General features: G+C 45.9%; 3 protein-coding genes across 8 annotated transcripts in view; 2 read left to right on the forward strand and 1 right to left on the reverse strand.

Moving 5' to 3' along the window:
- Positions 1 to 13,662, forward strand: part of FLVCR2 (FLVCR choline and putative heme transporter 2) — a 34,373-nt gene extending 20,711 nt beyond the window's left edge. Inside the window, exons 6-10 of the mRNA XM_069858399.1 lie at positions 3,788 to 3,898; positions 4,532 to 4,637; positions 5,122 to 5,233; positions 6,010 to 6,065; positions 12,264 to 13,662. Of these exons, the coding sequence (XP_069714500.1) occupies positions 3,788 to 3,898; positions 4,532 to 4,637; positions 5,122 to 5,233; positions 6,010 to 6,065; positions 12,264 to 12,320 (442 nt within the window). The 3' untranslated portion in view covers positions 12,321 to 13,662. The remainder of the gene's footprint in view (positions 1 to 3,787; positions 3,899 to 4,531; positions 4,638 to 5,121; positions 5,234 to 6,009; positions 6,066 to 12,263) is intronic.
- Positions 13,658 to 16,363, reverse strand: ERG28 (ergosterol biosynthesis 28 homolog). 2 transcript variants are annotated; one of them, XM_069858507.1, is made up of 4 exons: positions 16,191 to 16,354; positions 15,858 to 15,948; positions 14,545 to 14,663; positions 13,658 to 14,382 (listed from the first exon to the last, which is right to left on the reverse strand). In XM_069858507.1, the coding sequence occupies exons 1-4, from the start codon at positions 16,321 to 16,323 to the stop codon at positions 14,303 to 14,305; spliced, it is 423 nt and encodes a 140-aa protein (XP_069714608.1). In that variant the 5' UTR covers positions 16,324 to 16,354; the 3' UTR covers positions 13,658 to 14,302. The 2 variants fall into 2 exon arrangements, with proteins under 2 accessions (XP_069714608.1, XP_069714609.1); XM_069858508.1 differs by lacking the exon at positions 14,545 to 14,663 and having other exon boundaries at positions 16,191 to 16,363.
- A 242-nt stretch (positions 16,364 to 16,605) lies between these two features.
- Positions 16,606 to 27,623, forward strand: part of TTLL5 (tubulin tyrosine ligase like 5) — a 135,827-nt gene continuing 124,809 nt past the window's right edge. For 3 of the 5 annotated variants that reach the window (XR_011337553.1, XM_069858578.1, XM_069858580.1), the window contains exons 1-8: positions 16,607 to 16,777; positions 19,779 to 19,888; positions 21,730 to 21,812; positions 22,648 to 22,754; positions 23,319 to 23,449; positions 24,010 to 24,092; positions 26,050 to 26,119; positions 26,409 to 26,493. Coding sequence is in view for 4 of the 5 variants with exons in the window: in XM_069858578.1 (XP_069714679.1) it covers positions 16,698 to 16,777; positions 19,779 to 19,888; positions 21,730 to 21,812; positions 22,648 to 22,754; positions 23,319 to 23,449; positions 24,010 to 24,092; positions 26,050 to 26,119; positions 26,409 to 26,493 (749 nt within the window). In the remaining variant the exon portion in view is untranslated. Of the gene's footprint in view, positions 16,778 to 19,778; positions 19,889 to 21,729; positions 21,813 to 22,647; positions 22,755 to 23,318; positions 23,450 to 24,009; positions 24,093 to 26,049; positions 26,120 to 26,408; positions 26,494 to 27,623 lie in introns of all 5 variants that reach the window. The other 2 variants (XM_069858581.1, XM_069858579.1) reach the window with 2 other exon arrangements.

Below are 27,623 nucleotides of genomic sequence, written 5' to 3' on the forward strand. Positions count from 1 at the left end.
TCCCCAGAAGTTTCTTTGTTTTCCTTTGCAGCAGTATCTACCTCTGTCTCAACTAAACTCGTTGTTTTCAGATTTTCAGGCCTTGCTTGCACAAGGCCTGAAATCTCCTTTTTTGTCATCAGGGGCATGCTCAGGGGAGCAGAGTCTTGCTAAACTGTTTCCTGCAGCAGGAGTTGCATTCAGGGCTGTGTGTTCAAGTCTGTGTTGGGGACTGTGTTGGGCAGGCAGCCACTCAGTGCATGGTTTCAGGGTGCCTCTTGCTGTGTGATTTCCTCAGCACACAAGCCTGTGGTCTTGTTCCTTCACAAGAGTCTGTCAATGTGTTTTGTCCTTATAGAGCCTAATGATTCAGGGAGGCAGGTCAGTGAGGAAAGCTCATTGGCTCCTTGAGCCAGCTAATGTGCAGTAGATGTGGTACCTGTGGCAAGATGGTAAAGTTTTCTCTGTTTTGTCCCCCACTAATTTCTGCAGTTCCAATTGAGAGCACTGCTGGCCTTAACTTGCCAGAGCTGGCTGTCTTTCTGAGCCTGCCTGTTCTAGTTCTCAGTGTGTGGGGTGAATGTTTTGGGGACTCATTTCTTGCAGCTTAACTAATTGACATAGCATCAACGTGAAACAAAGTCTTGACCATATCTGATCATTAACTCCTACATCATCTTTGCATGGAGATGAGGAGTGATGGTAACTGTCGAGAGGGTGAATCAGATACAAGCTACTTAGAATAATTGAACCATAAGCCTAGGAAACTGGATGAGATTTTGTGTGACTCTGAGAGCTCTGCACTGAGGCCAAAACTGGCTGTGGGAAGGAAAAAAAATACACCAAGTGTCCCTACTGGCAAAGACTAAGCTTCTTAGGGTCACAGTCAGCTCTTGGAGGTGCTGTATTTTAGCACTGACCGCCACATAGTTTGAAGATTCTTGTGTATGGAAGAAGCACCCACTTCATACTGAGTCCGTGCAGCCCAGGGAGCTGTAATTGTACGCTTGAACCCCTTTCCTAGTCAGCATAGTCCACAGCTACTTATCAAGAAATGGGAAACATAAGAACACGCAGGAGATACCTGAGCTACCCTGTATTCAGCAGGGAAAGGCTTTTATGTGCCTCTCAAACTAGATAATTTTTAAGGTCCCTTCCAAACCAAACCATTCCATGATTCTCTTTTGCTTTCCTGGGACTGCTTTCTAACTCCTTTGTCAGTTCTTCATCTTTTCTCCTTCTGCAGTCTCTGGGCTGTTTGCTGGCCACCTAGCAGCTCTCTGTAACAGGTTATAGAAGAAGTAAGCAGCGCATTTATGCTGCGTTCATAGGTGAATTTTTTCCTCCATGAAAGAACATATTCTAGGAATAATACAGCATTGGAGGTTAAGGGATTTACCTATCTCTTTGACAAAACCAAAAATTACTTATCCCAGGAAAATACTGTTTAGACTTTCGGTGCATTAAATGTGTCTGGTGAACCTTTGTAAGTATGGCTCGATAGTTGAGGTCTGAAATGAGCTTAACCTGTATCTGGATAAGAAGTGATGTAGAAGCATGAAACCCACTGATTTCAATCACTGCCACCAATGATGGGAAACAGAGCCTTAGCTGGAACATTCTGGTTTTATCTGTAATAATTCAGTGCAGTGGAAACATTTTATCACAGAATATAATACCGGCTGACTGTTTGGCTTTGGATTTTTGACAGTGGTTATTTGCATGGAAAAGGGGAAAAAAAAAAGTGAAAACAGTTTGGGGTCTGGTTTCCTTAGCAGAATTCTAGGAACTGATACCAAACGCATTCTTTAATGGATTAAGACTAAAATTTGTAGAAAGTACACAAGTAGTTCATGGTTATACATTTAACGTCTTCCTAAAGGACAATGCCTCAAAAGTTAATCTTTTGTCAGGTAAAGTATTTACCTTTCACAGAATCACTAGGTTGGAAAAGACTTCCAGGATCATCGAGTCCAACCATTTCTGTCAACCACTAAACCATGTCCCTGAGTACCTCACCCACCCATCTTTTAAACACCTCCAGGGATGGTGACTCAACCACCTCCCTGGGCAGCCTGTTCCAGTGCCCAATGACCCTTTCCATGAAAATTTTTTTTTTTTTGATGTCCAGCCTGAACCTCCCCTGGTGGAGCTTGAGGCCATTCCTTCTCGTTCTGTCCCCTGTCACTTGGGAGAAGAGGCCAGCTCCCTGCTCTCCACAACCTCCTTTCAGGTAGTTGTAGAGAGCAATAAAGTCTCCCCTCAGCCTCCTCCAAGCTAAACAACCCCAGTTCCCTCAGCCACTCCTCGTAAGACTTCTTTTTCAGCCCCTTCACCAGCTTCATTGCTCTTGTCTGGACACACTCCAGAGCCTCAACATCCTTCTTGTGGTGAGGGGCCCAGAACTGAACACAGTACTTGAGGAGCGGTCTCACCAGTGCTGAGTACAGAGGGAGAATAACCTCCCTGGACCTGCTGGTCACGCCGTTTCTGATACAAGCCAAGATGCCATTGGCCTTCTTGGCCACCTGGGCACACTGCTGGCTCGTGTTCAGTCGGCTGTCAATGAACATCCCCACGTCGTTCTCCTCCAGGTAGCTTTCTACCCAGACTTCTTCTAGTCTGTAGCACTGCACAGGGTTGCTGTGCCCCAAGTGCAGGACCCAGCATTTGGCCTTGTTAAACCTCATACCACTGGTCTCAGCCCAGCGGTCCAGCCTGTTTTACACAGGAAAGTGTGCACCTATCCAGGCCGGAGGCAGACAGTTTCCTAAGCAGAACACTGAGAAATGCTTTACATCCTTCCTTCCCAAAATTGTGTTCTGTGAAGGGCTACTTGCTACCTCTTGTACTGGAAAGAGCCATGATTTTTTTTTTTTTGATCCGAGAAGAGTGTCCTTGTTATCTAGTCAGGGACGACAGTTGCTAATGTTTTAGTTGTGATAAAGCTGGCCTGGGCTGCAGTATATGTCTCGCAGTTCTGAGCCCACTGATGGTCCTCAGTGTGGCCAGGCTGCCGATATGGCTGATCCCAGGAGCTGCCTGGGATGCTTCGGGGGCACACTGTCTCTTTGTCCCCTCTGCCCAGAGATGAGAGCTTGTGGTTCATCTGCCATTGGCCATGGGGAACTGGCACTAGTCCTGCTAAATGCAGCTGTGGCTTGAAGGTGAGGTGGTGAGGGCAACCTGGCTTGCACATCACCTGTCCATGTACAGTAAGCAGTTTAAACAGAGGAAGGAGCAGCGGTGAAAGGTGTTTTGGAGAGCGTTGAAAAATACAGGATCATAACACTGTTAGCCATTTTGTGTCATCTCTTACCTTTGTTTTCCTGCTTGGGACTGCTTAGTCACCTCAGCTCCTGCTTCTAAGTGTGTCCAACTGGCTGTAGTACAAAGGGTGCCCAGGAAAGATTAATGATGTCTTAGTTTGGCTCTTGTTCTCTCCCTTGAGAATAATGACCAGGGGGATCTGTCAGCCCACGGTAGGATCTGAGCTTCTTGACTGCCTTGTAGGTCCCTTCTTAGAGATGTGATGCCCTTACCCCACAGGGAGCAAAGCCCCCAGTCATGAGACAGGGATATTAAAACTCCTAGATGCTGTTCTTGCTTCTGCTGCCCTGCTGTGTGTGCAGGCCCTTGTGTGCTCTGTCAGTCCAGTTCCTCTGTCTGGAGTAAGGGTGTCACAGATCTCTGTAACTTTGTAATTTTTTTTTTTTTTTAAACCATGTGCTGCAAACTATACCAATGTTTGTGGGTGAAAAGAATAGGAGTGTATTAAATAAAACCCTAACTCTGCTTTTCCTTGCAGACAGACAACACTAGCTGTCTATATCATGTCGCTGGTGGGAATGATAGTCTTCACTTTCACTCTGGACCTAGGCCACCTCTGGGTTGTATTTGTGACTGCAGGCATACTAGGGTAAGTTCACAGGCTGCTTTCATCTACATATGAACTGCTAGGGGGTGAGCAGGGAGGCAGAGCTCATGGCACAGGAGGGATTGGGGAAAGCCATAGCTTGTGTGTAGCTCCTTGCATAGTTTATGGACAAAATAATCTCCTCTTCCCAGCTCTCTCCTCTATGTGTTGCAGTAGTCCGTGACATTAGCATGGTCCTGCTTAGCTGCAGCTGCCTTGAATGTAATCAAGTGAAAGCATTTGAGAAGCAAATGGTACCACAGCCCCATATGAGGCAGCCTACAAATGGGCAGGAATGAAAAGCATGTGGGCCTGGGTGGCTGTTTGACTGTGCTGGGGGTGCTGCCCCTTAGAGTTACTTGTGGGAGATGCTGCTTTTAATGCCTTGTAGCAACCGGCAGTTCCCTGCTGGCCTGTCTCTGTGTCTTAAGGCTGTGGGCAGAGGTATTTCTGGGTAGGAGGAAGAGTTGTGCCATGGTGAAGGAGTCAGACAGCTGCCTAGGCTGTAACAGTGCTAGGGGGAACATCCTGTGCAGTCAGTGAAGCGTCCCAAAAAGGGACATGGGCCACACGGTGTCTCTTCAGTCTTAGTTCTGGCAGGTGCTAACAGGTTCCTTTCTGTCTGTTTCTTTACAGGTTTTTCATGACAGGATACCTTCCTCTGGGCTTTGAGTTTGCTGCAGAGTTGACATACCCAGAATTAGAAGGAACATCATCAGGGCTCCTTAATGTCTCTGCACAGGTAAGTGTGAAGTTTTCCCTTTGCTTGCCTCTTTATAGGCAGAGAGATTCAATTGCAGGCCCCAGCCTTGACTCCTGTTTCTTGTCAGTAGTTCTTGTAGTATACTGCAGATGTAAGCACCATGGGACCTGGTTTTTTTTAAATTTTGTTCCTCACAGCTTTTCTCTGCTGGCACCCGTTCTGTGTCTGCTTAGGAAAATCCATCAGGATGCCGGTTATCTTTGCCTTTTACAGCATTGTTCCTAACAGCCTAGGATCTGACTCTTCTCCCGTGAGAGATGGGATTCCAGTCTAAACGGTCATGGGTCTTCCCATCAGCTGCAAGGAGGTGCACCCTCTGTGTTTATAGCCAAACTTAAGCCTCTCTAGGCCAAAAGCTTTGCTGGCCTGCGTGCTCTGATGCTTTGGTAAAGCTGAGAAGCTGTTTGGGCTGCTTTATAGTAACAGTACAGCTTCACACTGCCTTTATTTGCTTTATTTGCAGATTTTTGGTATTGCCTTCACCATCGGCCAGGGGCAAATCATGGATCACTTCGGTACGAGGGCAGGAAACCTCCTTCTTTGTTCCTTCCTGTTCCTGGGGACCATTATGACAGGTAATTATTTTTTTTTCAGTATTTCTCTGTTGTGACTCTTTCTCTTGGGCTCAGCGTATGAATTGAAGGGGTTTTGTGTGTAGTGGTGCCTTTAGGAAAGGGCAAGCCCCACACAGCAGTCCCATAGTGTCATGGTCGGGGCAATCCACGACACATAGAAGTTGTGGGCCAAAAGACCATCTTTATTGATTTTACAAGACTTTTTATACCCCTTCCCGAGCTTCGTGTCCATGCACGATTGGTTTAGCTAAAGACCAACAGTTCATAATTGGACGACTCCTTCTCAGTTGTAACTTCACAATTGGGTGATTCCACCTGGGGCCTGGCAGCTTCCTAATCTTGTTTACTCGGCTCTTCTTGGCACCTTCCAGCTTCTCCAAGGATACATGGGCATCTATTCAAGGCCAATGTTTAAGTTCACACACTCTAACTCCTCAGACAAGCCAAGGTTTCCCACACCATAGCAATGCTGCTGTGCTTCTTGAAACTTCTGGTCTGTGTTACAAAGAAAATCCAAGGCTTCTTCCCCTGGCTGCTGGCTGGGGTCTCAAAGACTCTGTGCGTCATACCTTCTACATGGTACAATAAGGAGTCTCCATCCTGCTTATTTCAGAAATGTTCTTTGTGTTATCCGACAGAGTGGTTCCCCTTGCTCACTGTAATGCATTCCTGTCTCCTCTGGGGCCTCTGCTGCCCCTTTTGAGTCCTGGGAAAATTGATTTGGGGTCTGTGTGGTGACTTAACTGCCTTCACATCTCTTCCTCCCTCTTTCCCAGCATTCATTAAGGCTGATCTCCGAAGACACCGGGCCAATTTGGGTAACAAACAGACAGTGAGTAAACCTCCCTTTAATCCCTGCTGTACCCCTGCTATTAGCTCAGGACATCACCCAACCTCTCACTTCCTAGGAATGCAGCTGGCCCTTTCTGAGTTACAATGGCAGCTGTGGTTCTCTTATCCCAGCCTGTGGAGAAGCTCCTTGTTGGCATTTTCAGACAAGTGGCTGTAATCCCAGCTCTGACAGCTGCTGAGACCTCTGTTTGTTTACTGTTAACGTCATGCAGAATCCGTAAGCCCTGGTCCTCTGGGAGCCTGCAGGGCTTCATGCATCTTCGTATTGGCTAGGGACAGACTCAGGGCAGTGCTGTGCTCACTTCTCTCTCCTGACAATGTGCTGAGCCCTCCAGTGCTTTGCCATTGTTCAGAGCTGGGTAGCTATTATTCCAGGCCCCTAGAGAGGCAAGTTATTCCTCTTATTCCTTGCCCTCAGCTGCCAAGTGGGGTTCAGTGTGTGGGACTGGAGGAAGTTGGTGGCAAAGCCCAGATGAGGGCTTGAGCAGCCTGACTCCTGAGCCTTTGTGCAGTGTGCTGCAAGCAAGGCTGCTAGTTCATATGTGTGCACCAGAGCTGGGGATATGATGTCCCCATGGCATTCTGTGCAACAAATGGAGCTGATTGCAAGTGGGAGGGGGCCTCCAGTGAACTAATTGCAGTGAATACTTTTAGAAGCTCTCCCTGTAGGAAAAGGGAGGGGGCTGGTGGTTGTCTGAGGCTGATTTCCTTAATGCTCTGGGCTCCTCTTCTAGAACTTCAGCAGAAACATCCACTCAACATTCATGGAGCCATCAGCGATTGTAACTGGCAAAGTGTATAAGCTCAGTTCTCTGCTGGCTCAAGTCAGCTCTTTTCAGAAGAGAGTAACTGCCTTCCTCCACATAAGCTAACCCATCTGATGTGGAGAGAGACCAGAAAGTCCAAGAAGCAGCTCTGTATAGCCCAGCTGCTCAGGAAGGTGGATTTTCAGTTACAAAATATATGCTTTTTATTTTATTTTTATTTATTTTTGCTGAACTATCTGAGCACAAATGCAGAGGGTAGGATAAGTAAAGGGAATTGATGCTGCCTTGAGTAGTTCTTGCATACGTAACTCTGGACTAGATTGGGGGGAAAAGGCTGTACAATTTTTCTAGTTTGGGTACAGGAACACACATACACACCACCTTCCTCATAACTTAAAAAGAATTCTTGTTTCTTTCTGCTCCAAGGCTCACAACTTTGTCTAATTTTGGCAGTTGTGGGCATCATGGTCTACAGGACCAAGCTAGAAGACGACTGCTCTCGCAGAACCCTAGTGTGAGTGGGGCTAACTGGAACACACTTAGCTAAGCTGAGCTGGGGTAAAGACCAGTGTTTTGATACACACCAAACTGCTTGTATCCCTTGATTAACAGTGCTGAAGTCAAAGGCAGAAGATGAATTGTAAGGCCAAGCCATCTTCTGCAAGCACTGAGGCAGCGGAGTTGTAACGAGATGTGCTGGTGGCACTGTGAATATGCATGTGGAAGGCCTGGGAAATATGAAGGTCCTTTGGCAGCAAACACGATGCCTAGTAGTAGTAAGATCCTTTCCTTTTGTCAGACACTTCTCTCACTAAATGAATTGTACACTTTTGCTTAAGCTATTTTTAGTATAAATCTTTTTGGTATAAATACAATTGAAGAGCTTGCTACTGGAAAGGGGATGGCATTGAGACCAGAGCAAAGGTGGTACAGGTATCATTTCTATAATCCTAAAAGCCTCCAGAAATGACTGCAGTAAGAACCAGGGGGATGTGTCTGAGGTAGCAAGTCTCAGTCAGAAGCTTCACTGGCAGCTCCTTCTGCCTGAGGAGTCGTGCTCTGAGGAAGTCATGATGGACACCCCACCACAGCCCCAAATGAGGCCTCCAGGTGGCTGCGTTCACCTGGGTGCTTCTCAAGCTTAACAAACAACCCCAGGTGGTCAGCCAGCTGAAGGTGGGCTGAGCCTGGGCTAATGTGGATGCTTCAGTCAGGAGAGCAGTCAGCTGGGCTTGGGCACCGTGTGCTGCCTTTGTGGAGAACTCTGAATGAGTCAGATACTGAGCTTTTCTACATGGCACATTGCCTTACACATGCCTGGGTGATTTTACTGGTTTCTTCCTTTGCCTGTTCCTCTTCTTTATTTCCCCCTCTCCTTCAATTTTCCTTCCTACTTGCCTCCGTCTTTTCTGGGATGGTGACTTGTGGCTGTTGTTACAGAGACTACAAGGCAGCAATCAGATCATGGATTATGGGACTGTAGCTTGTAACCCTAACCCCATCAATACCCATTCCTGCTCACTAGCTCATACACAAAGGTAGGAGAATCGCACTAATCTGTTTCTCTGAACACTCAATGGGTTGCACAGGCACCAAGCCAATGGCACTTCTAGGGTGACAGCAATAGCTGTAGAGTACTGAGAATCTTTCTGGCCTTCTTGGATACCAACCTGAAAGGAAAGATGAGACAGCTTTCAAAAACAGAGTGGAGGTTCCACCAGATTCACTTCAGATATAGGTATAGGGATTTAACTAGATGCAGCAGGGCAAAGCCTAGTGCTGAAGCAAATGGAAAACTGAATTTTCTGTAAGTTATTGGGAAGAGGAGGTGCAAGCATTTGGAGACTCTTCTCTCACATTACTCTTACAGTCCAGATTCTTGGCTGGAAGTGGTACCAGGAGCAGCGTAGAAGAGTTGGCTTTGATCACAGCCAGAGTGCATGGCCAACTTCAAGAAGGAAGTTGAAAAACACCTAGCCATAACAGAGTCATTGGGTTGGTGCCTTTTGGTAGAAGAATGCCTGGAAATCGTAAAGCTCTGTGCTTGCTGGGCTGTGAATCTCAATGGCACTTGGCATTTTCTCAGCTGTTGCTTGGGGTGTAACGCTTTATTAGTCATTGTCCTCTGCTTTGCGCTGACTGGCTAATCTGCCAAGTTAACAATGCTACCATTTGCTTTTCAAGGTGTTCATCAAGTGTGTGTATCACTTAGTGCCACAGCGACAGGACTAATAGGAAGCAGAGTGAGTCTGTTGGGGGAGAAAACAGCCTTAATCCTGCTAAGAGTAGAGCATGTGCTGCAGGGAGTGTGAAGCTGCCACGCTTTAATGCAAGCGTGAGGAGGAGTCCCATGGGCAGGGAAAGATTTGATTCCAGGATGAGTGCTTCTGAGACTGCCTCTGTGCTATAGCTTGTGGCAGTTTTAGCAGCATACACGTATGATGTTGGTTAAGGACCAAGCAGCTGAGAAGCTGTAGCTGCATCAGCGAGGCAAGTGTCCTTGGGGTATACTGGTACTCTTCTGATGGCTGAAGTTATGTCATCGCCTTTGATGACAGACCTAGTGTGGTATAACTGCAGTGTTACCACTGAAATCCCAGTTGCAAAATAGACACTGTGAGGCTCAGGCATGTTGCTGTATACGTCCTGCATCAAAACTACTTCTATGGAGAAAAAAGGATGGATCATTGTCATAGGAGATTCCCTTCTGAAGGGAACAGAAGGCCCAATATGCAGACCTTACCCACTTCTTAGGGAAGTCTGCCACCTCCCTGGGGCCCAGGATAAAGATGTGAAGAGATGTACCTACCCTGATGTGGCCCTGAGATTACTATCCATTATTGATTTTTTTAGGTAGGCAGCAAAGAAGTTGTAGCAAGAAGTCTGAGGGCAATCAAAAGAGACTTCAGGGCCTTGGCACAGCTGGTTAAGGGATCAAGAGCACAAGTAATGTTCTTCTCTATCCTCCCAGTTGCAGGGAGTGGTGAGGGAAGAACATGAAGAGCCAGCAGATAAGTACCTGGTTCCAAGCCTAGTCCCACCAGAATTTTGTGGTTTTCATTCATGGGTCACTTTACATGACACCAGGCCTGCTGGCAACAGAAGGAGCTTTGCTAGGCCTCTCTGAAACTTGAAAATTTCATTAATGTGTGCTCAGAGCACTTGAGACTACTTTGTCTCACTCTTACCCAGTGGTAGATAAATTGATCTTTTTTTTTGGTGTGTTCGTGTGAGGATCCTGTTGTTGATAGCAGAGAGTAGTTAGTAAAAGTGGTTTCAGACTCTGTCATGGTTTTTGAATTGTAGTAAAATAAAAAACTTGTCTGGAGTGTTATGCTACCAGCAGGGCTGAGCACTGATGAGTGGGTGATTTTGGATGACCAGTAACCTGCTCTAGGTTTATGGCCACAGCAAGGGATTTGTTTAAAAGAGGACTGAAGTTCTGCTGTGTCCTGAAACAGGACTTAGCCAGGGACAAGTACCTTTCTTTGCTGATTGTATGCTTGCCTGGATGCAAAGATGCATCTCATGGATCTGAGTGGAATACCCAAAAGCATGCTGCTTTTTCTTCCCGAGGCCAGTGTGATTTAGAGGCTTGCTTAGGGCATTAGGGCAAGCATCCACCCTTAGTAGCTTATGGAGTCTCTTGCAAGCTGTAGCATGCTTACTTTAAAGAAATAGTGCCAATAAAAAAAAAATCTGCTGGAATTTTGCATAGTAGGTACAAATGGTGTGTACCCCAGCCACTGCTTCCCAAACTTCTCCTCCTTTCTGTGACTCCCAGCTGTAAGAGCAGCCTTCCTTTCCCAAGGCTGTGACCCTGCAGGCTGGCCGATCTCCTGAAACTCCGTTCCTGTAGCTCCACAGCAGGTGAGTGCTGTTCAGACCCCAGAGCTGCGTGAGGAGCCTGTTCAGAGTTGCCAGCATGCTTCCATGATGCATTCTGGTGGCGTTTCCCAAGCCTAAAGGCAACTTTCTCCTTACTCCTACCCCTCCTGCTGGTAAAAGTTCCCTCTTTGCACTTCATGGCTTTTGCTTCCAGGCATCTCTTCGCTTTCCTGATCTCACTTCTCTGCTTTGGGATATTGCTGTTGACCTGTATAAAACCTTTCCACCTGCAGTTTGTATTAAGAAGCCACTCAAAATGAAACTGTTTCATGTCTCTTGCTTCCATGCTGCCTGGACTTTCCTTGAAACGCACTGGGGATATGAAGGTTCATATCCCCATTTCCCACGCACCTCTGATGCCTGCTTCAGATGTCAGTCTTGCCTCACAGTGAGTTAATTCAGAGCCCAGGCTGTGGGAGACTCCACATTTACCCTTACAAGTCTGCATGCTGTTCTCTGAATTGGTATCAACGGGGGTATCTCACTGTAAGCAGAATCAGAACTTGAAGTGCCTGAAATCCTTCAGGGGAAGGAGAAGTCTCAGGTCTAATCCTAACACACTCTAGCAAGACTCAGCAAGGAGCTCATCAAGCTGGACCCAGAAAGGCTGAACTGGAATTGTGAAAGTTTAGCTATTTCATGCAAGCCAGGATGGCAACTGAGCAGCAGTCTTGGCTTTTCCTCTGGGAGATGACTCTACAGCAAACTCCATCTTAAGGGAAGAAATTTAGGAAGGTTTAAGTAATGAGGTTAATTCAGCTATAGGTTTTATGCAGGAAAAAAACTCATGTATGTTTGCCTCCTATTTCTAATGGCTCTTTAAGGTATGAGTAATGAACTTAAAAGAAGGCTTTATCTGTACCACTCTGGAATTATACCAGCCATAAGTCCAAGCTGGGGATAGGGAAGAGGGTGGCAGCCCTCAGTAGGAAGTGGGGATGAAAAGACTTGAAGGTGAGCAGAATCAGCAATCTGTCTGGGAGTTGAAGAGGCCCTCAGACATGCCAGAGTAAGGACAGAGAGGAGCTGCTTGCTATGCTGAGCCTCCTGAGGCTGCACAGGATGTAGGTTGTCTCTGGTGCTTGCACAGACAGTGTGCTGCCCTGTGGCACGAAGGAGGAACTCCCAGTTCCTTCCCATCCCAGGAAACTGGCTCTACAACTTCACTGCTTCGAGGCTGATGCTGTGTCACAGTGAAATGTCTTCAGTGAGCTTTGCTGACTCTTGGGTCTGTACAGCTGCCATGAATTAAGTGTGAACGGAGGACTACAGCAAGTAGCTTAAGGGAAGTGGAATCCTTGCTCTGCCCTGCTGCCTCAGTGCCCCTTACCTGGGCAGTAGAAGGGTCTGGAGAAGGAGGAAAGGACCAGGTGCACTCTGAGGATGGTGATTCCTCTTTGGGGATGTCTGCATACTAGCTGGGAGTTGCAAATTAGCCAGCCTCTGGCCAGCTGGTCTCTCTGAAGCCTGGGCCTGGCCACCCAGGATGCTAACAATGTTGTTTTTCTCTGTCTGATTTGCAGGAGGTGATGTCAGAAGCCCGCGCTGATCCCATAGTCCTTGAGGAAGCAAAGCTGTGAAATGGAGGGGTGGTAGAGCGGGGTGATGCAGCCACCTTCATTCCCATCTTTGCTACCTACACTGTCCTCCTGTTCCTTGTGCATCATGGCAGGGGGTTACAGCCTCAGGACAGGAGCTCAGTGAACTGCTTGCAGAGAGTGTGAAAGAACAAAACAGGAAGGGAATTGCTCTCTCCAGTTATACCTCTGCATCTTGTGGGTTTGGAGACTTTGCTGCTTGGGAGAAAAAGTTGGGAAAACCCACTGCTTCCCCCCATATCCCGCCATGCATGCTTAGAAAAGTACATATGCTGAGAAAAGCCATAGTTCCAGCCTAGCCCTGAGCATGTGACGGTGGCACCCTGCCTGTGGCTCTCACAGGCAAGCTGTGACATGAAATGCAGAAGCTGGACTGAGCTTACTCTGTGAGCAGCCCTGGAAAAGCTTTTGGCTGGCTCTCAGGAAGAGGGATTACTCTGCCACGGTGCCGGCAATGCTGTGTTGCACAGGTGACGGTAGGGGTTTGAACACATTACCAGCAAGTGCAAAGCAGCACATCTGCTGCTGCCAGCTCTGGTTTTATTACATGGCTGTCCCAGATAAAGCACTCAGTCTGTAGATAAACCTCTACTCAGAATTCACTGAGGTTGCCCTGATGTTCCTACATATTGGGAGTAATTAAGAGATACCAATATGCCTCCTTCTATCTGGAGGCAAGGACTAGTGTTGCTGCTTATGTTGAAGCCACAGCCCAAGCTCATCGCTACACTAGCAACAGGAGTCAAACCATTCAGGCCCTGGGCTGAGGACTGTATCTTCATCCTTAATGATAAAGTGCCTTTTGCATGTTTCCACTACACAGAAACTTTTGTTTTATGAGATAATTGGCCAAGGCTGTGTTACTCTTTGCAGCCATGAGGGGTTTGAGTATGATGGGAATTCAGATTTGCTCCGGTGTGGAAGCTTCCCCCTGTAACAGACAACAGAAGCAGCAGCCTCTTACTATAATTTGTGTCTTGTAGACACTGCCCCTCTGTATGCTGCCATTATCTTCTAAACACAAATATAGATCCTTATGTCTCATCTCCTTCCTTTCCAGCATCCCACTGGTGGAGACATCCGAGTGTCCTTATACTCCTCATTTGGGGGAGGGCACAAAATCCACAACCAAGTAGAATGGATAAAAGTAGTCCTTGCTGACATACCACTTCTGACATTTTTATGGGTGAAATTATACTGTCTTCAAGACATTAAAAAATTCAAGTCCTGTCTTTGGTAGTTTGGGATTGAGGATGGGGGTTTTAAATGGCTTTTCAATAGAAGTTTTTATATACAATAAAAACATTTGAAACATACAATGAAACTTGACACATTTATATTAAATTATTGAAACATTCTACATCTGGCTCTTAATAGCATAAAATGTTTTGCAGAATGGAAAAATCATTTTTTGTGCCTAATGTTACAGTTGTGCTTTTTTCCTCTCATCTATCTTTTTCCTCTCTTTCTTCTGCACATGCACCATCTTCCCAGCTAGCAGATCCTGCTGGCTCCTTCCTACTGTCTGGTCTAAGCAACCCCTTCATGTTTTTGCTGTCTTCTGTAGTTATAGCTCACTGCAAAGGTAGCTCCATCCTTCCTCACAGATGCATGCAGTTTGCTGTCAACAGTGCCTCAGAAGTGAGAACTGCAACAACTCCTTTCCTGGGTGTGACAATGTGAGCAGTCAGACTAGGAACTTTGTGGGAAGGAGACAGGGAAAGGTGGGTTTGCTGTAAAGAGATGATAAATCCCGCATCATACAGTAGAAACTGCTGTTTTTTCTGAAGCTGTACATCCTCTACTCGCTACCATGTAGCAGAAAGACAGACATAGCAGCCTGCAGTTTTCTGTCATTTATTAGAAATGGGGGGATTAGTGTTCTGGAGAAGTTCAGCCAACCTTTAGTGGAAGTTTGGCAGTGAAGATAGGAGACAATGCTGACCTATGCAGGGCCCTCAGCTTCAGTTTTTCTTCTTGTTTTGTGACAATTCTTCTACTTCCAGGTACTGCAGCCCAATCAACATCCCCAACATAGAGAAACCTGTGATGGAGATACAGGAGAAGTTGTGTAGAAAATGCTGGACAGGAGATGAGACATTCCCCACCCCATCCCTGCTCTTAGATCATAGTCCCACCAAGAGTTTTTCTCAGGGGATCAGGTCCAAGGAGAGTTTGTTGGGGAAGAATGCAGAGCTCAACTTACTTGCTACCATAAGGGGTGCCATAACTCCAATTGTCAAGGCTGCAGTGTGGTAAACGAAGACCTCAGAGAGGAAGTGAACAAGGGCCAAACAGAAGGTGAAGAGTGTGATGTAATAGAGGCTGTTGGAAAGCAGAAAGAAGCAGGTTATCATACAGCCCATAACAGTATGAGCATGAGCATGCCCGAGTTGAAAAGAGGCAAACCTGCATGCTGCCCCTTCCTCACAGTGGCAGCACAGAGGGCATTTAGTCCCTTGCCTAGTGAGGTGCAGCAGTGAGAGAACAGGGCAGCATGTGCAATGGTGCACTGAAAGTCAGAGGCATCATCTGGCCTGAAGGCAGGGGAAGAGGGAAGAGGACGGGTAGGGCACTGGGGAAGTGAGAAGCAGATGCGTGCATAAAGAGGGTGAGAGCTAGATAAGCCGAGAACTAGGCCGACAGGACTTGGCTGTCTCCTGGCTGCATCCCCTAACACATCCCACCTGTGCTCTGCTACCCTCTAGGGGCCACAGCCGTGGAGAGGGAGCAGGTCCAAGAGATGCAAAATAAAAAAGTCTTTCTACGATACATCTGCCTTCCTGGTAACTGGCATTGCCACCACCCCCTAAAAACAGACCACTAAGTCCCTGCAGCTCCCTGCCCTAGACAAGTGTAGGCAATCTGAAGACACGCTGCCAGGTGAGCAGTGAATTCTGTGTGGCTGGGCGATGCAAGTAACAAAAAGAGTGAGCTGTAGCAACCTCTGTCTAGCACAGACCCAGAGTCACCCTGCTTGGAAATCCCTCTCAGAAATACTCATGTTACTACAGGGAGAGATGGCCAGCCTCCCACATGTCACCGGGCTGTGCTGCAGGCCTTGTCCTCAGCCCACATAAGAGCGTTTGGAAGAAGGCAGCCGCTGAGATCACTGCAAAGTGCATCTCAACCTGCCACAGTCCTTAGCTGAGCTGAAAAGCAGTACTGAGCATCCGTCAGAGCACAGCATTAGCAATTGCTTAGTGTCACCAGCGCAGAAACACCAGCAGAAGATGCTTTCCAAGCTGCAGCTCAGAATTGTGAGATGTAAGTTCTCAGCTCTACCAATTTCTGCCTGTGCTCAGAAACAGAACTCCAATGCGCAGGCTCTCCCCAGAGGCAGAAGGCAGCTGCAGTTACACACCGGTCCTGTGCTGCTATGGAAGGTTTTTCAACCGAACGCTTTAGAAGGTTCAGGAACAGCTTTTGATTCTACACCTCCTCCCGCTGCCCCCTAAGCAAGTGGCTCAGGCCCCGAGCAAGCAAACCGGAGGGTTTCTCCGGTGCACCTTTACGTACGTCCTATTGCGGATGTCGATGGCGCAGAGACAGCGGATCACCGATGACAACAGTGTCCAGACGCCAAACGTCCGAGCCTGGAGCCCATTCACTGTGCAAAGAAGGAGGGAGCACATGGATACCGGGGGAACACGTGGATATGGGGGGAGCACAGGGGTACCGGGGAGGCACATGGATGCTGAGGGAATCATATGGGTACCGGGGGGAGCACATGGATATGGGGGGGAGCGCAGGGATACCGGGGCATCACATGGATACAGATGGGATCATATAGACCGGGGGGAGCCCCGCTCGCCAACCCCGCCCAGCGCCGGGGCCCGTCCCGGTGCTCACCGAGCCCGGGGCTGGCGGTGTACAGCTTCTCGGAGAGGAAGCTGTGGTCGCGGAAGCTCTGCAGCGTGTTCCCGGCCGCGATGACCGACACCATCACGAGCCAGCTTCGCAGCACGTTCAGGAACCTGCTCATCCTTCTTCTCCTTCTCCCTCTTCTCCTCCCACCCCCCGCCCCGCGCTCCCAGTGGCCGCGGAGGCGCCGCTCCCGCCGCGCGGCGCGATGACGTCACTCCCCCCCTCCCCGCCAATCGCCCCCCCCCCAACTTCCCTCAGTCCTGCGGGAGGTGCCGCCCCTCGGTTGCTGTGGCAACGGGGGAAGCGGCGGGAGGAGCCGGGCAGGGACGGGCTGCGGGGCGGCGGCCCCGGGCCTGCGGGCGGCGGGGTTGGTTTCCGTGAGAGCCCTCGTGCTCTTAATCCCGGTCGCGGGTGGCCGCGCGGTCCCTCGGGGCTGCGTGAAGGAGCCTCAGAGGCTGCTGAGGCCGGGCTGTAGGGAAGCTCCCAGAGGAAATGCCGGTTGGGATGGCTCGGGACGTGGAGGAGACTGGCTCATCCTCGGAGGAGGAGGAAGATGCTGCAGATGAGCTGGAGTAAGTAGGAAGAAAAACCCTCTGAGCTGTTTCTGTCTCCCTGTGCTTCCTGCAGGATTTGTACTAATCTGAGAAGACAGTTTCATTCCTCACCCTCCTCCCGCTGATGAAGCAGGTGGTTGGTTTGGCCCTGGGGCCTGTGGCTAGGTTTGTAGCCTAGAAGGCCACGTTATTCACCAGGGTTGGAGGTACGGCCTTTCTTGGCTTCTCTGAAGTCTTTAGCTTCATTGATATTTTCCTGCCATGTTCCTAAGCTGGGAACTTTCTTGATGATGTTTAAGATGAACGAAGGAAGTAGACGTCAGGGTTTTTTTGCTTACTTTTGTTGTTGTAGTTTCTACTTTGCTACATAGAATGGAAATGTACTGTACAGTAGACTGATATGCAATGCTTTATGTCCTTTTTTTTTTAATGCTCCTTAGAAGAGCAACAGAGCTGGTGAGGGGGCTGGAGAACAGGTCTTACTGGAGCGGCTGAGAGAGCTGGGGTTGTTTAGCCTGGAGAAGAGGAGGCTGAGGGGAGACCTCATTGCGCTCTACAAGTACCTGAAAGGAGGTTGTAGAGAGGAGAGTGCTGGCCTCTTCTCCCAAGTGACAGGGGACAGGACAAGAGGGAATGGCCTCAAGCTCCGCCAGGGGAGATTTAGGCTGGACATTAGGAAAAAATTCTTCACAGCAAGGGTCATTGGGCACTGGGACAGGCTGCCCAGGGAGGTGGTTGAGTCCCCTTCCCTGGAGGTGTTTAAGGCACGGGTGGACGAGGTGCTAAGGGGCGTGGTTTAGTGTTTGAAAGGAATGGTTGGACTCGATGATCCGGTGGGTCTCTTCCAACCTGGTTATTCTATGATTCTATGAGGTGGAAGCTTTTTTAAAAACAATCTTGTGAGACCCTGTTTCAAGAGCTCTTGTTGCTTACTAGTGTATGTTTGTTCTATCTTTGTTTAGTAGCTTCTTTTATCTTGTGAGGGATTCAATCCCTTTCACAGAGTGGAATCCTTTTCCGTTCAGCCAGACCTACTTTAATATGTCCTGTTTGTTTTATTTTGGATGCTTGCTGTGACTGAGTGCCCAGTTGCACACTGCAGTACCTTAAAGCATTTAGGGGAATGTTGCTTCACACCAAATAGATGGCACAAACTTGACAGACCCTCATGGATGGAAAGGTCCAAAACTGCCTTCACCTAGAATGTAATTGTAATAGCGTGTCTGCATCAGGGGACCAAGGGTCATTCTAGGAATGAATGACTGTCACCTGAAGGATTGAGCCTTACTGTAAATCCTTGAGACAGGCTTAATATAAACTCCTTTCCTGTTGTCTCAGCTAATTTCCCACTTATATAAGGCTCTGGCCTGTAGTGTAAATTCTGGAACCTTCTTGGGTCCCTTACAGTCTGAACAGCTAATCACTCCACAGTAACTGATTTCCCCCCCACCCCTTAATATTTTTTTTCTCTTTAGAGGTGATGGAAGCAGGTGGGAATGCTGTGAAGTTAATGGTAATGGTATTAACTTAGTTAAGAGGACCAGGGTTACACTTGTCCTAACATCAGAAAGTTGCTCTTCTATTTCAGTTCCTGTGTTACAAGTGTAGGAGGTGTTTTGTCTTCTGTGGTTTCTCCAACCCTTTGGCAGACTATGAGCTCGCACATTCTCTAGGTTTGTTATTGTGTATCTCTGCCAGTCTTTATATTTTTTCTTCTCTGCGTAGATAGAGATGTGTGTCTCCAGTTCCTCAGTCTCTATTTTCTGTGAACTTTTTCATGGTTATATTCCTTGTGGAGTGAGTAATAAGTGGTCTCAATTTTATTTGTTTAGGGAGGTTGACAGGTGATCTTAGGGTTTCGTATATCAGATCTTAATTTTTTTTGCATCCTTAATTCCTCCAAGAACATGATAGTTCCCAATGTAATATTGTTGTTTTATGCAGAACTGATCACTGCATCTTGGAAGTTGTAGCTTTGTAGTTTGAGTGGCTGGTTGGGGTCATAATTGTTGAATTCTGGACTTGCTTTCCACTGCATTTGGCAGAAATTGAAAAGGAAAAGCACAGAAGTTTATACGTTGTGTTGAGCCAAGCCTGTTGTAGTCTCTCAAACTCTGCATGTGTGCCTTTTTTGGGCACTTGAGAATCCAGGATTACAAGCAGGCAGTATGCATTGGTTTGCAGTTCTTAAATTCGGGACTGGGACCTGCGTTGTAAAGTCTGGTTGTGTGGATAGCAGAAAATATGGTTTATCCTGAATTATAGATCCTGTTCTTAGGCTAGAAATCCAGAGAATTGTAGCTATGAAAATCCATGGAGATTCTTCCAAATTACTCTTGGTAAAATAAATTAAAAATTAAACAGAACTCCAACTTAGCCTGGCAAGACCAACCCAAAAAGAGGATAATCTGGAAAATTCCCTTTATAGCTGAGTATAGGGTGTATAGCATGTGTGAGTCAGCATGGGCAGGGCGCAGGAACAACCACAAAACCACAGCTGAAATACAAAGTAAAATTATTTTCATTCCCTTGCCAACGAGAGGATCCCTACAGCAACACCCAGGCAGAGTCACCCAGGTGGAGACGCAGGTACTGTGGAGCTCACCCCTTGCTAGGGGGCTGACGAACTCGCTGTTTGTGCCTGTTTTTCAGGGATTTGCGCAGGTGTAATTTAACCACTGTGCTTTACTTTTTACTACACCAGGGGAGGAATCTCAAGCATGTTCAACAGGATCCTTCTAAGTCTATCACAGGCCTATGTTATCTGAACATAGATATTGTACTTGTCAAGCACACATGGATAGACAAGAATTAGAATAATATTCACACATTTGAGCATGTTTACAATCCTCCTTGCTAATCTTCTATTATTTTCCCACATTGTATTTGCTTCTGTTCTGCCCACAGGCTTGGTGGACAAGCATGGGCAAGCATGGAGAATTTCTGTGTCCTCATTGTAACTAACTGCCACATGTAGGAGGCTCAGCAGCTGCTTATACAGATTGTCTTGCTGTTTCAGGGATCATCCGTGTATCAGGTGGACTGGTGGTGGATGCAGGCGGATTGCTGTCTTGGTGTTTCATGCTGAAGCCATTCTGACCAATGACAGCTACCTCCGCCTAATTGGAGGTAGGTGCAACTATGTGCCAGCATTTGGCCTGAAGGCATGAGGTGAAAGTCTCTTACCTGGATGTTCTGTTCTCTTTGTGGTGGAGAGGAGGACATGGTAGGAAGGAAATTGCAATCTTCTCTAGTTTCAGAAATGCTTGATCAGTTGGTGAGCGTTTATCATGTCTTTGGGTTGTGACAAATGTCTGTTTGTCCCTTCACTGGGTCCTGATGTGTTTCAAATTGAAACTGCTTGCAAACTGAACTTGGAGGCTGTGCTAGAACTAAAGACCAGGGCAGAAATTCACTACTCTGTAGCAAAGAACTTAAAGCCAATCATTGCATTGAGTTTCACTGGGAAATAAGCATCCATCCCCACAGTGGTAATAACAGTAGTAAGCTGTAGTAATGGATCTCTGCATCTAAAGCCTCACAACTGTGAGTAAGTTTTTAAGTAGAATGATTGCTGCTCTGGCAGTGGTTGATTTGGGATACCAAACCTGTATAGTGTCAGCTAAGGGGGAGCCTCCAAATGAGAGGCAGAGTTGTTATAAAAGGCCATGCTGCATTGCAAGAGTTAGTACTCACAGTTATTACAGATAGGAGCTTATTCTGTATGTGCTGAGTTGGAGAAAAGCTAAAATCCACGCAACTTCTTTTTGTGAAGCTGACACTCCTTTCTTCTCTTGCCTCTCCCTTTGTTAGGTAATTGGTGTTCTCATTTGTAATATCCTATCCAAGCAGAAATGCTTCTGGCTCATTGGGGTAAGGGGTGGAGAATCTGATTTGTGTGTGGAAACTCCTGATCCTTTTCATATGAGTTAAAAACATAGCTGAATGGTGGTAGAAGCTGATGGTAATTGTAACTTGTATCCCAGCTGGAGCGTAATGTCTCTGGCTTTTTCTCAGGAGGCAGCGGCTTTTCATAGTCTAACAAGTCTACTGTTGAATAGTGCAACTTGTTAAATTTCCTTGAGCTTTTTCCAGTCCCAGGTTATGATACTTCTTACTCTTTTCTTTAGACTTACTTTTGGTAGAACGTATTTCCTGAGGTTTAGTTTATTCTTCGTCTTTCTGTTCTCAGTTCAAACCAATTTGTAAAGTGTCTTTTCCAAGTGATTCTGTGTTCTAGCATTATAATTTCTGCCTCTACTTTCTTTGAACTCTTTTATGCATTGCCACATCTTTTTGTACTACTGGCCTCTAGTCTTGCTCTTTGCTTTCTGTTTGTCTTATACCTCCCATGCTGCTTATTGCTTTTGTTTTCCTGACTCTCTGCTTGGATAGTGTTTTTCTCTTTTTCTTTCCTTGTCCTGTTTACTTTATTTCCTACTGTTTTTGCAGTTATTTATCGGAATCGGTACAAGTGAATGAGATGTGAACGGAAATTTGGTGTTTTATTTTGGGCTTTCAAGATCTAAAAAGTGATCGTATAAGCTAGCCATGTCAGTGAAGGGCATATGTCATGATGACTTTTAGCTAGGAATACCAGTCTTGAATAGAGAAAAAAGAGCTGAAATTATGTGTGCAGTGTTATAAAACAGTTGATATGAAGAGCTTTCTTTAAAAAAAGTCTAGGCATTTGTTAGGATGTCCTGTGTTTTATTTTGGTAAGATATTGCTGCATCACATCAAATACCAAAAAACTATACCTCATGAATGATGTAAGTCAGTTCAGTGCCGTCGTTGGAGTTAGTGTGCCAAGAGATGGACGGGCATTTCCTGTCATCCTTGGTGGATTAAGTGCAGCTGAACTGTGCTGGGTCCTACAGAACTCTTCTCTCTCCTTTGGTGGCATAGATAACACTGGTTTATTCTTCTAGGTGCAGCCTCTAACATCACGTCTCTTGTCCTCTTAACAGAGCGTTACCATTTGTCCTATAAGATTGTGCAAACAGACAGCCGTCTTGTTCGCAACATTCTGACTGCCCATGGATTCCATGAAGTGAGTGCAATGTACTTCAGATCTGATTATGTGCTGGGTTGGGAGGTGGTGACGATGACTATTATGTTTTGATTTAATTTTTTTTTTAGTGTTGTTTTGCCCTTTTTGGGGGGTTTTGTTGGTGTTTTGGGTTTTAACTCCATAGGGTTAGAACCAGGAAGTTGCTGTGGACTCCATTGAGGTGTGGTCTGTTTCTTTTTTATGTGCTCTGCCAGTTAAGACAGGCTATATGTTGTGATTTTGCACTCTCCCTTAGCCTTAAGCCTAAAAAATTAGGGATGCTGAAGTTGGGTCATGTTTTTTTCTCTTCTTACTTTTAAAGTGTCATCTTGCACCCTTGGGAAGATCTGAAGGATTTAATCTCTCAGCCTTTACAAGATCACGGAAAAATTGATTTAGTGTTTCTCTTCTAGCACCTCTCTTGCTCTAATGAATGTCCTATATGCAGCTAATGACAGTTTGAGAGATGTGGTATGTGGTAGATTTTCTCCTGAATAACACCAAGTTAAGGAACTCATAAGTTAGTCTCATAAGTTTCCTGAAGAAATCTAAAACACTTTTAAAAACCTGGGTTTAAACAGCCTGCAAGAAGAACAAAACTGTAAGTTGCTTTAGAAAAATGTGACATGGTTATTTCCCAGCACAACTGTACAGTAGCTTAGGTCAGGAGTCTGGCTATAGTTGACCCATTATTAGAGGTGGAAAGAGGGGATTATTTTTCACTAGAATTGCTTTGGTCTCATAGGTATAAGGTCACAGTCTGTAGGACAAGTGGTGGTGCTTTTTGTTAATTCTATGGGTTTTATGTGCATGGTATTTCTCTGTCACTTTTTAGGTGCACCCTAATAGCAGCGAATATAATCTCATGTGGACAGGATCACACTTGAAGCCCTACTTGCTGCGTTCCCTTACAGATATTCAGAAAGTCAATCATTTCCCTAGGTGAGGCCTTGATATCATGTTTTGCTGAACATCTTTGTGATGGTTTGCAAAATCCTGGATATAGATATATCAAACAAAACCCTAAAGTATACATAGTATTGTAAAGTCCCAATGTATTGGGGCTGTGCCGTGTGCCATCTTCATTCTAAATCGTCCTTGGGGTTTTAGGGGGATAGTATATGAGTCAAAGTGCTTGTCTGTAGCCTGAATACTGGGTGTTGGTTAATTTTTTTTCCTTTATTTGGTAATACAGGTAAACTGTTTGGGGCCCTAAGTTTTTAGTTAGAGACAGTCACTTGTCACCTGCTAAAGTTTACAAACACCGTTATAGAAGTTGGCTGTGCTTCTGTCTGTCTTGGGAATAGCAAGAAGTGTGAGGAATGAGGATACGTATCAGTACGGTCATAGGTCAGAGACAGTAAAACTGAAGAGAAGTTGCAGATTAGGGTTTAGAGAACTGTCAGGGCTACAGATGCTTTAGCAACTTGGATTGAAGGGTTGCTGTAATGTGGGTTTTTCATGTGGGGGAAAATAAATACGGCCTCTTGTGTGTTTGGACTTCAGGTCGTATGAACTGACACGAAAGGACAGACTATACAAGAATGTCAGTCGTATGCAGCTGGCCCATGGATTCAAGACATTCCATATTTTACCTCAGACCTTTATCCTCCCAACAGAGTACCAGGACTTCTGCAGTAAGTGAATGCCTTATCATGCCCAAACCTAAGGCAAAATAACTGGACGGGGGCGGGGGAAGGGAATTACTTTTAATATCCCAGCCTGTTGATCGTGCCAGTGGATAAGGCAACAACATCAGAGGAAGCTGGAAGGACAGTGGAAAAGGCACACACAATTTCTTTATATAATTTCTACTCTAATGTTTATTCCATGCGTCCCTAAGTCCTCAAGAAGCTGATGTAGGCTTAAGGCTCCAGAGCTGAGATTTTTTTTTTTGGTGCTTGCTGTTGTTGGTCATCAACTTCACAATATCCCTGACTAAAATTTGAGAGTACTGCAGAGAGAAGTGCCAAAAGGAGGCATAGAGCAGAGAAATCAATCTGTTGGAGCAGCAGGAGGCGCCATAGTAAATGCATTGAGTGCCACGGGGGAAAAATAGAGCATCAAAAAAGTAGACTTTGTTCTCCTGGTGGAATCCTCTAAAACGTTTACTGCAGGCAGTGTTCTTGATTCTTGCTCCTCTGTAAATAAGCAAAATGGAAGATGTTTCAGACTTGTGCTGTTTTCTTTTAACCAGATACCTATTCTAAGGACAGAGGCCCATGGATAGTGAAGCCTGTGGCCTCTTCCAGGGGTCGAGGTGTCTACCTGATAAACAATGTAAGTGTTCAGCAAAATGACTGCTCTTCAGTAACGCTGTTTGCAAAACTCTGCTGGCTTCCATGCAAGGGGCGTGGAAACATCCAACCAGACACTGGGTGTGCTCTGGATTTCAACCATGCATCGGTGAGCAGCTTGACAGTCCTGAGCATCTGGCAAAGGCAGCCTGGGCCTATGCTGTGTATCCAAAAGCTATCTGTTTCTCTGTATGCTGTGCTTATCTTGCAATCTACATGGTACTTTCGAGTCCTATCTTACTAGGAGCAAGTTCGTGCTCCCTGAGACAGTTTGGGGAACTGTGTTACTTCATACTGTTCTTGTGGCTAACAGTAGGTTGGTCTTAGAAAGATTCCCAGAACTTTCCTTAGTTGTTTACCTGTGTGACCTAAACAGTCCCCTTGTTGCTGTCTTATGTGGTACAGTAGGAGATGGATCAGTCTTTGAGTTGTGTTATCTAAATGCCAGTGCGCCTTTACTGAGGTGTAATGGAGATGGTTCTTTGACATCCATGTTCTGGTTATAGTGTCTTTTGCCCTTCTGGGGCTTTGCAGGGAGTTACGTTGTCATAGGTAACAAATCTGGACAGGAGGCAAACACATGAGGGTATTCCAGTAAATATTCTTGGCAGCAAAATGGACTGGTGAGTAATTTTGTTTTCACTCACTCAAACTCCTTTAGCTTCCCCTGCATTGAGGGGGTCACATTGCCTCATCTGTTCTCTACTTGGATCATTTCCCATAAAATAAGGGAGCAATTTGCCAAGTGTATGAGGTAAGTATTTCCAGAGCTGCACTCAGCTCTTTCTTTGCTTGAAAGAGAGGAACGAGCTCAGACTTATGGCAATTGGCCATGAAGTGAGGAAAAGACCCTCTGGGACCAATCTTCCTTTGTGTGTATCTCTTCCAGAAACACTTCAGCTGGGTTGGCCCAAAGACTTCAGTTTCCTTCAATGTGATGTCATTAAGGGAGTATCTTTTAGAATCTCATCACAAAAGTGTTTAAAAACAACAATAAAAAAGCCCAACAGAACAATAAAACTCTGAATTTCTCTGATCCATAATAAAACAGCTTGTCACTTTTCTGTGGTGTGCTGAGGGAAGTTGAGCACTCTGTATTCCTAGGCTTCCTGCTCATGATGCTGGTGATGTGGCTGACTACATGCAAAATTGAATAAAGGCAGGATGTTTTCCTGGCTTTTTTTGCAAACCAAAGGCAAGAAATGTCTGGCAAGAAACTGTCTGTATGAATAGTTAAAACTGGTTACAAGAGAGGCTTGCATACAGCAAAAAGTAAAAGCTTTTTCAGCAGATCCTGTGACTTTGCGATTCACACTGGTCATATATAGAGCTTTCTGTTCTAAGCTACAAGGGAAGCATGCAGTACAATAGTCCTTGCTGTGAACTGAATCTCAGTAGAAGGTATTTATTTACTCCTGTAGGCACAGAGGTGGGATACCAGCCCAAGATCTAGCTATAAAGATCGCAAGTTGAGGAGTCATTTTCTTCACTTCTGACTTCCTCACCAGCTGTAGCCATGTGCTCCTTCCAGTGTCTTCTAAACACCTCCTCCCTGTCTTTGGTTAAACACTTGAGAAGCAAACAGAATGATAGTCACTTCTTAGATGTAATTTTCCTGTCTATTTTACATAATTGCCGTGTTGCTTTTAAATCTCTAGTCTTCCCTAAGGAGCATTTAACTCTAAGATTCAATGGGCAGTTTTTTTGAAAATGTAATCACTCCCAGGCATCTGGTTAGGCTCTAATTACCTTAACAATGTTGTGACTGACAGGGATGTGTTTTCATTTTGGTTTTGGTTTTTTATTTCCTCCCCCCCACACCCCCCCCAACACCGTAGCTGTCAGTACAGAGGGGCTTTAGGAGGGAAAGGCTCAAAAAAAAAGGTGGATTTGATCTAGTCATGTTATTTTTCACTCTTTGTTTCTATGTTCTTCTGTAGCCAAACCAGATTGTCCTGGAAGACAACATCTTGGTTTCTCGTTACATCAGCAACCCTCTGCTCATAGATGGTGAGTGTGCTTAGGAATTGATTTTTCTCTTTTCACCCAGCTCTGAGGATCTCTGCAGCCTTTGCAGGAATTTTGTTGAATAATTGAGTGGTCAATCTTCTTCTCATACTGGAAAAATGTAACTAGAGAATTTCTTAAAATCTGGAAGCTTTACAATTGGGAAAGCTTCAGGCATTAATGTCAGCAGCAAGTAATTGTTTATTGCTCTCAGGGTCTGTTGAAATTACTCCACTAGATATGATGTCCAAAAGATATTTGCAGTCACCGACTCTTGACAACTGTGTTTCAGATTTCAAGTTTGATGTGCGCCTCTATGTTCTGGTGACATCCTATGATCCACTTGTCATTTATCTCTACGAGGAAGGATTGGCCAGGTAGGGGAAGTTTCTTGTTTCTTATTGTATCTGTGCTTGATGATCCAGAGATGTCTCGGCTTGCCTCTGTACTCCTGACACAGTAGCAAATGAGGGAAGTGCCAGGTAGGGAGTTCTGCAGGGTTTTGAATATATGATACGTTATGCTGTGTCCCATCAGTTTTCTATGTATAGATTGTTAGGATCCTTAGGGAGGGACTTTATTACACAGGTAATAAGTTAGATAAGTTTTCAGCTCTTAAGGATTGAATGGCCACACACAGCATCATTTGTGTGTTCATTCACAAGACTGGTTCTGCTTGAAACCTCTTTGTGCCTCTAGGTGCCTTTGTGCTCCTTCTCCACACTCCAAGGTGAAGGGAATTCACACCTTCTCAATTTGTTTTTAATCCAAATGACAAAAGCATTTGGAGACCTGTTGTTTGCTATATTGATATTGGCTTTTGTTTTAATACTCTCAACTGGTTTTCTAAATTTTAGGCCAGTATTTGTTTTTTACCGCATTATGTAAGAGGATTTAGACTAGGTCACTATTTTTACCCTGCAAGATGTCAGTTTTGTTTTGCATGTAAATCATGAAAGTTACTAAAGATTCCTAGGAGGAACACTTCTCTACCAAAAATACCTGTTTCACTTCAGCACAGATGTTTAGCTAAATACCTGTCTATAGCAACTAATAAATTTGAAAAAATCACGCCCTCTTAAGTTTCTGGTCTGTTGGAAATTAACTGTAGTTGTGTATGAGAAGACAACATCATAAGGCTGTCATTTGCATCTTCGGGAGGCTCTGCAAAGGGATCTGAACAGGCTGGACCGCTGGGCAGAGTCAAATGGCATGAGGTTTAACAAGGCCAAATGCCGGGTCCTGCACTTGGGGCACAACAACCCTATGCAGTGCTACAGACTAGGAGAAGTCTGCGTAGAAAGCTACCTGGAGGAGAGGGACCTGGGGGTGTTGGTTGACAGCGACTGAACATGAGCCAGCAGTGTGCCCAGGTGGCCAAGAAGGCCAATGGCATCTTGGCTTGTATCAGAAACGGCGTGACCAGCAGGTCCAGGGAGGTTATTCTCCCTCTGTACTCGGCACTGGTGAGACCGCTCCTCAAGTACTGTGTTCAGTTCTGGGCCCC

This window comes from Phaenicophaeus curvirostris, chromosome 5, assembly GCF_032191515.1.
Source record: "Phaenicophaeus curvirostris isolate KB17595 chromosome 5, BPBGC_Pcur_1.0, whole genome shotgun sequence".
NCBI lineage: Eukaryota > Metazoa > Chordata > Aves > Cuculiformes > Cuculidae > Phaenicophaeus > Phaenicophaeus curvirostris.

Excerpts from the sequence above, each read along its gene's own strand:
- ERG28 (XM_069858507.1), bottom strand. The coding sequence starts at position 16,323 with ATGAGCAGGTTCCTGAACGTGCTGCGAAGCTGGCTCGTGATGGTGTCG. Across the intron at positions 15,949-16,190 it reads CACCGCCAGCCCCGGGCTCG|TGAATGGGCTCCAGGCTCGG; the intron begins GTGAGCACCGGG and ends TTCTTTGCACAG. Across the intron at positions 14,664-15,857 it reads ATCGACATCCGCAATAGGAC|CCTCTATTACATCACACTCT; the intron begins GTACGTAAAGGT and ends GCTTTCCAACAG.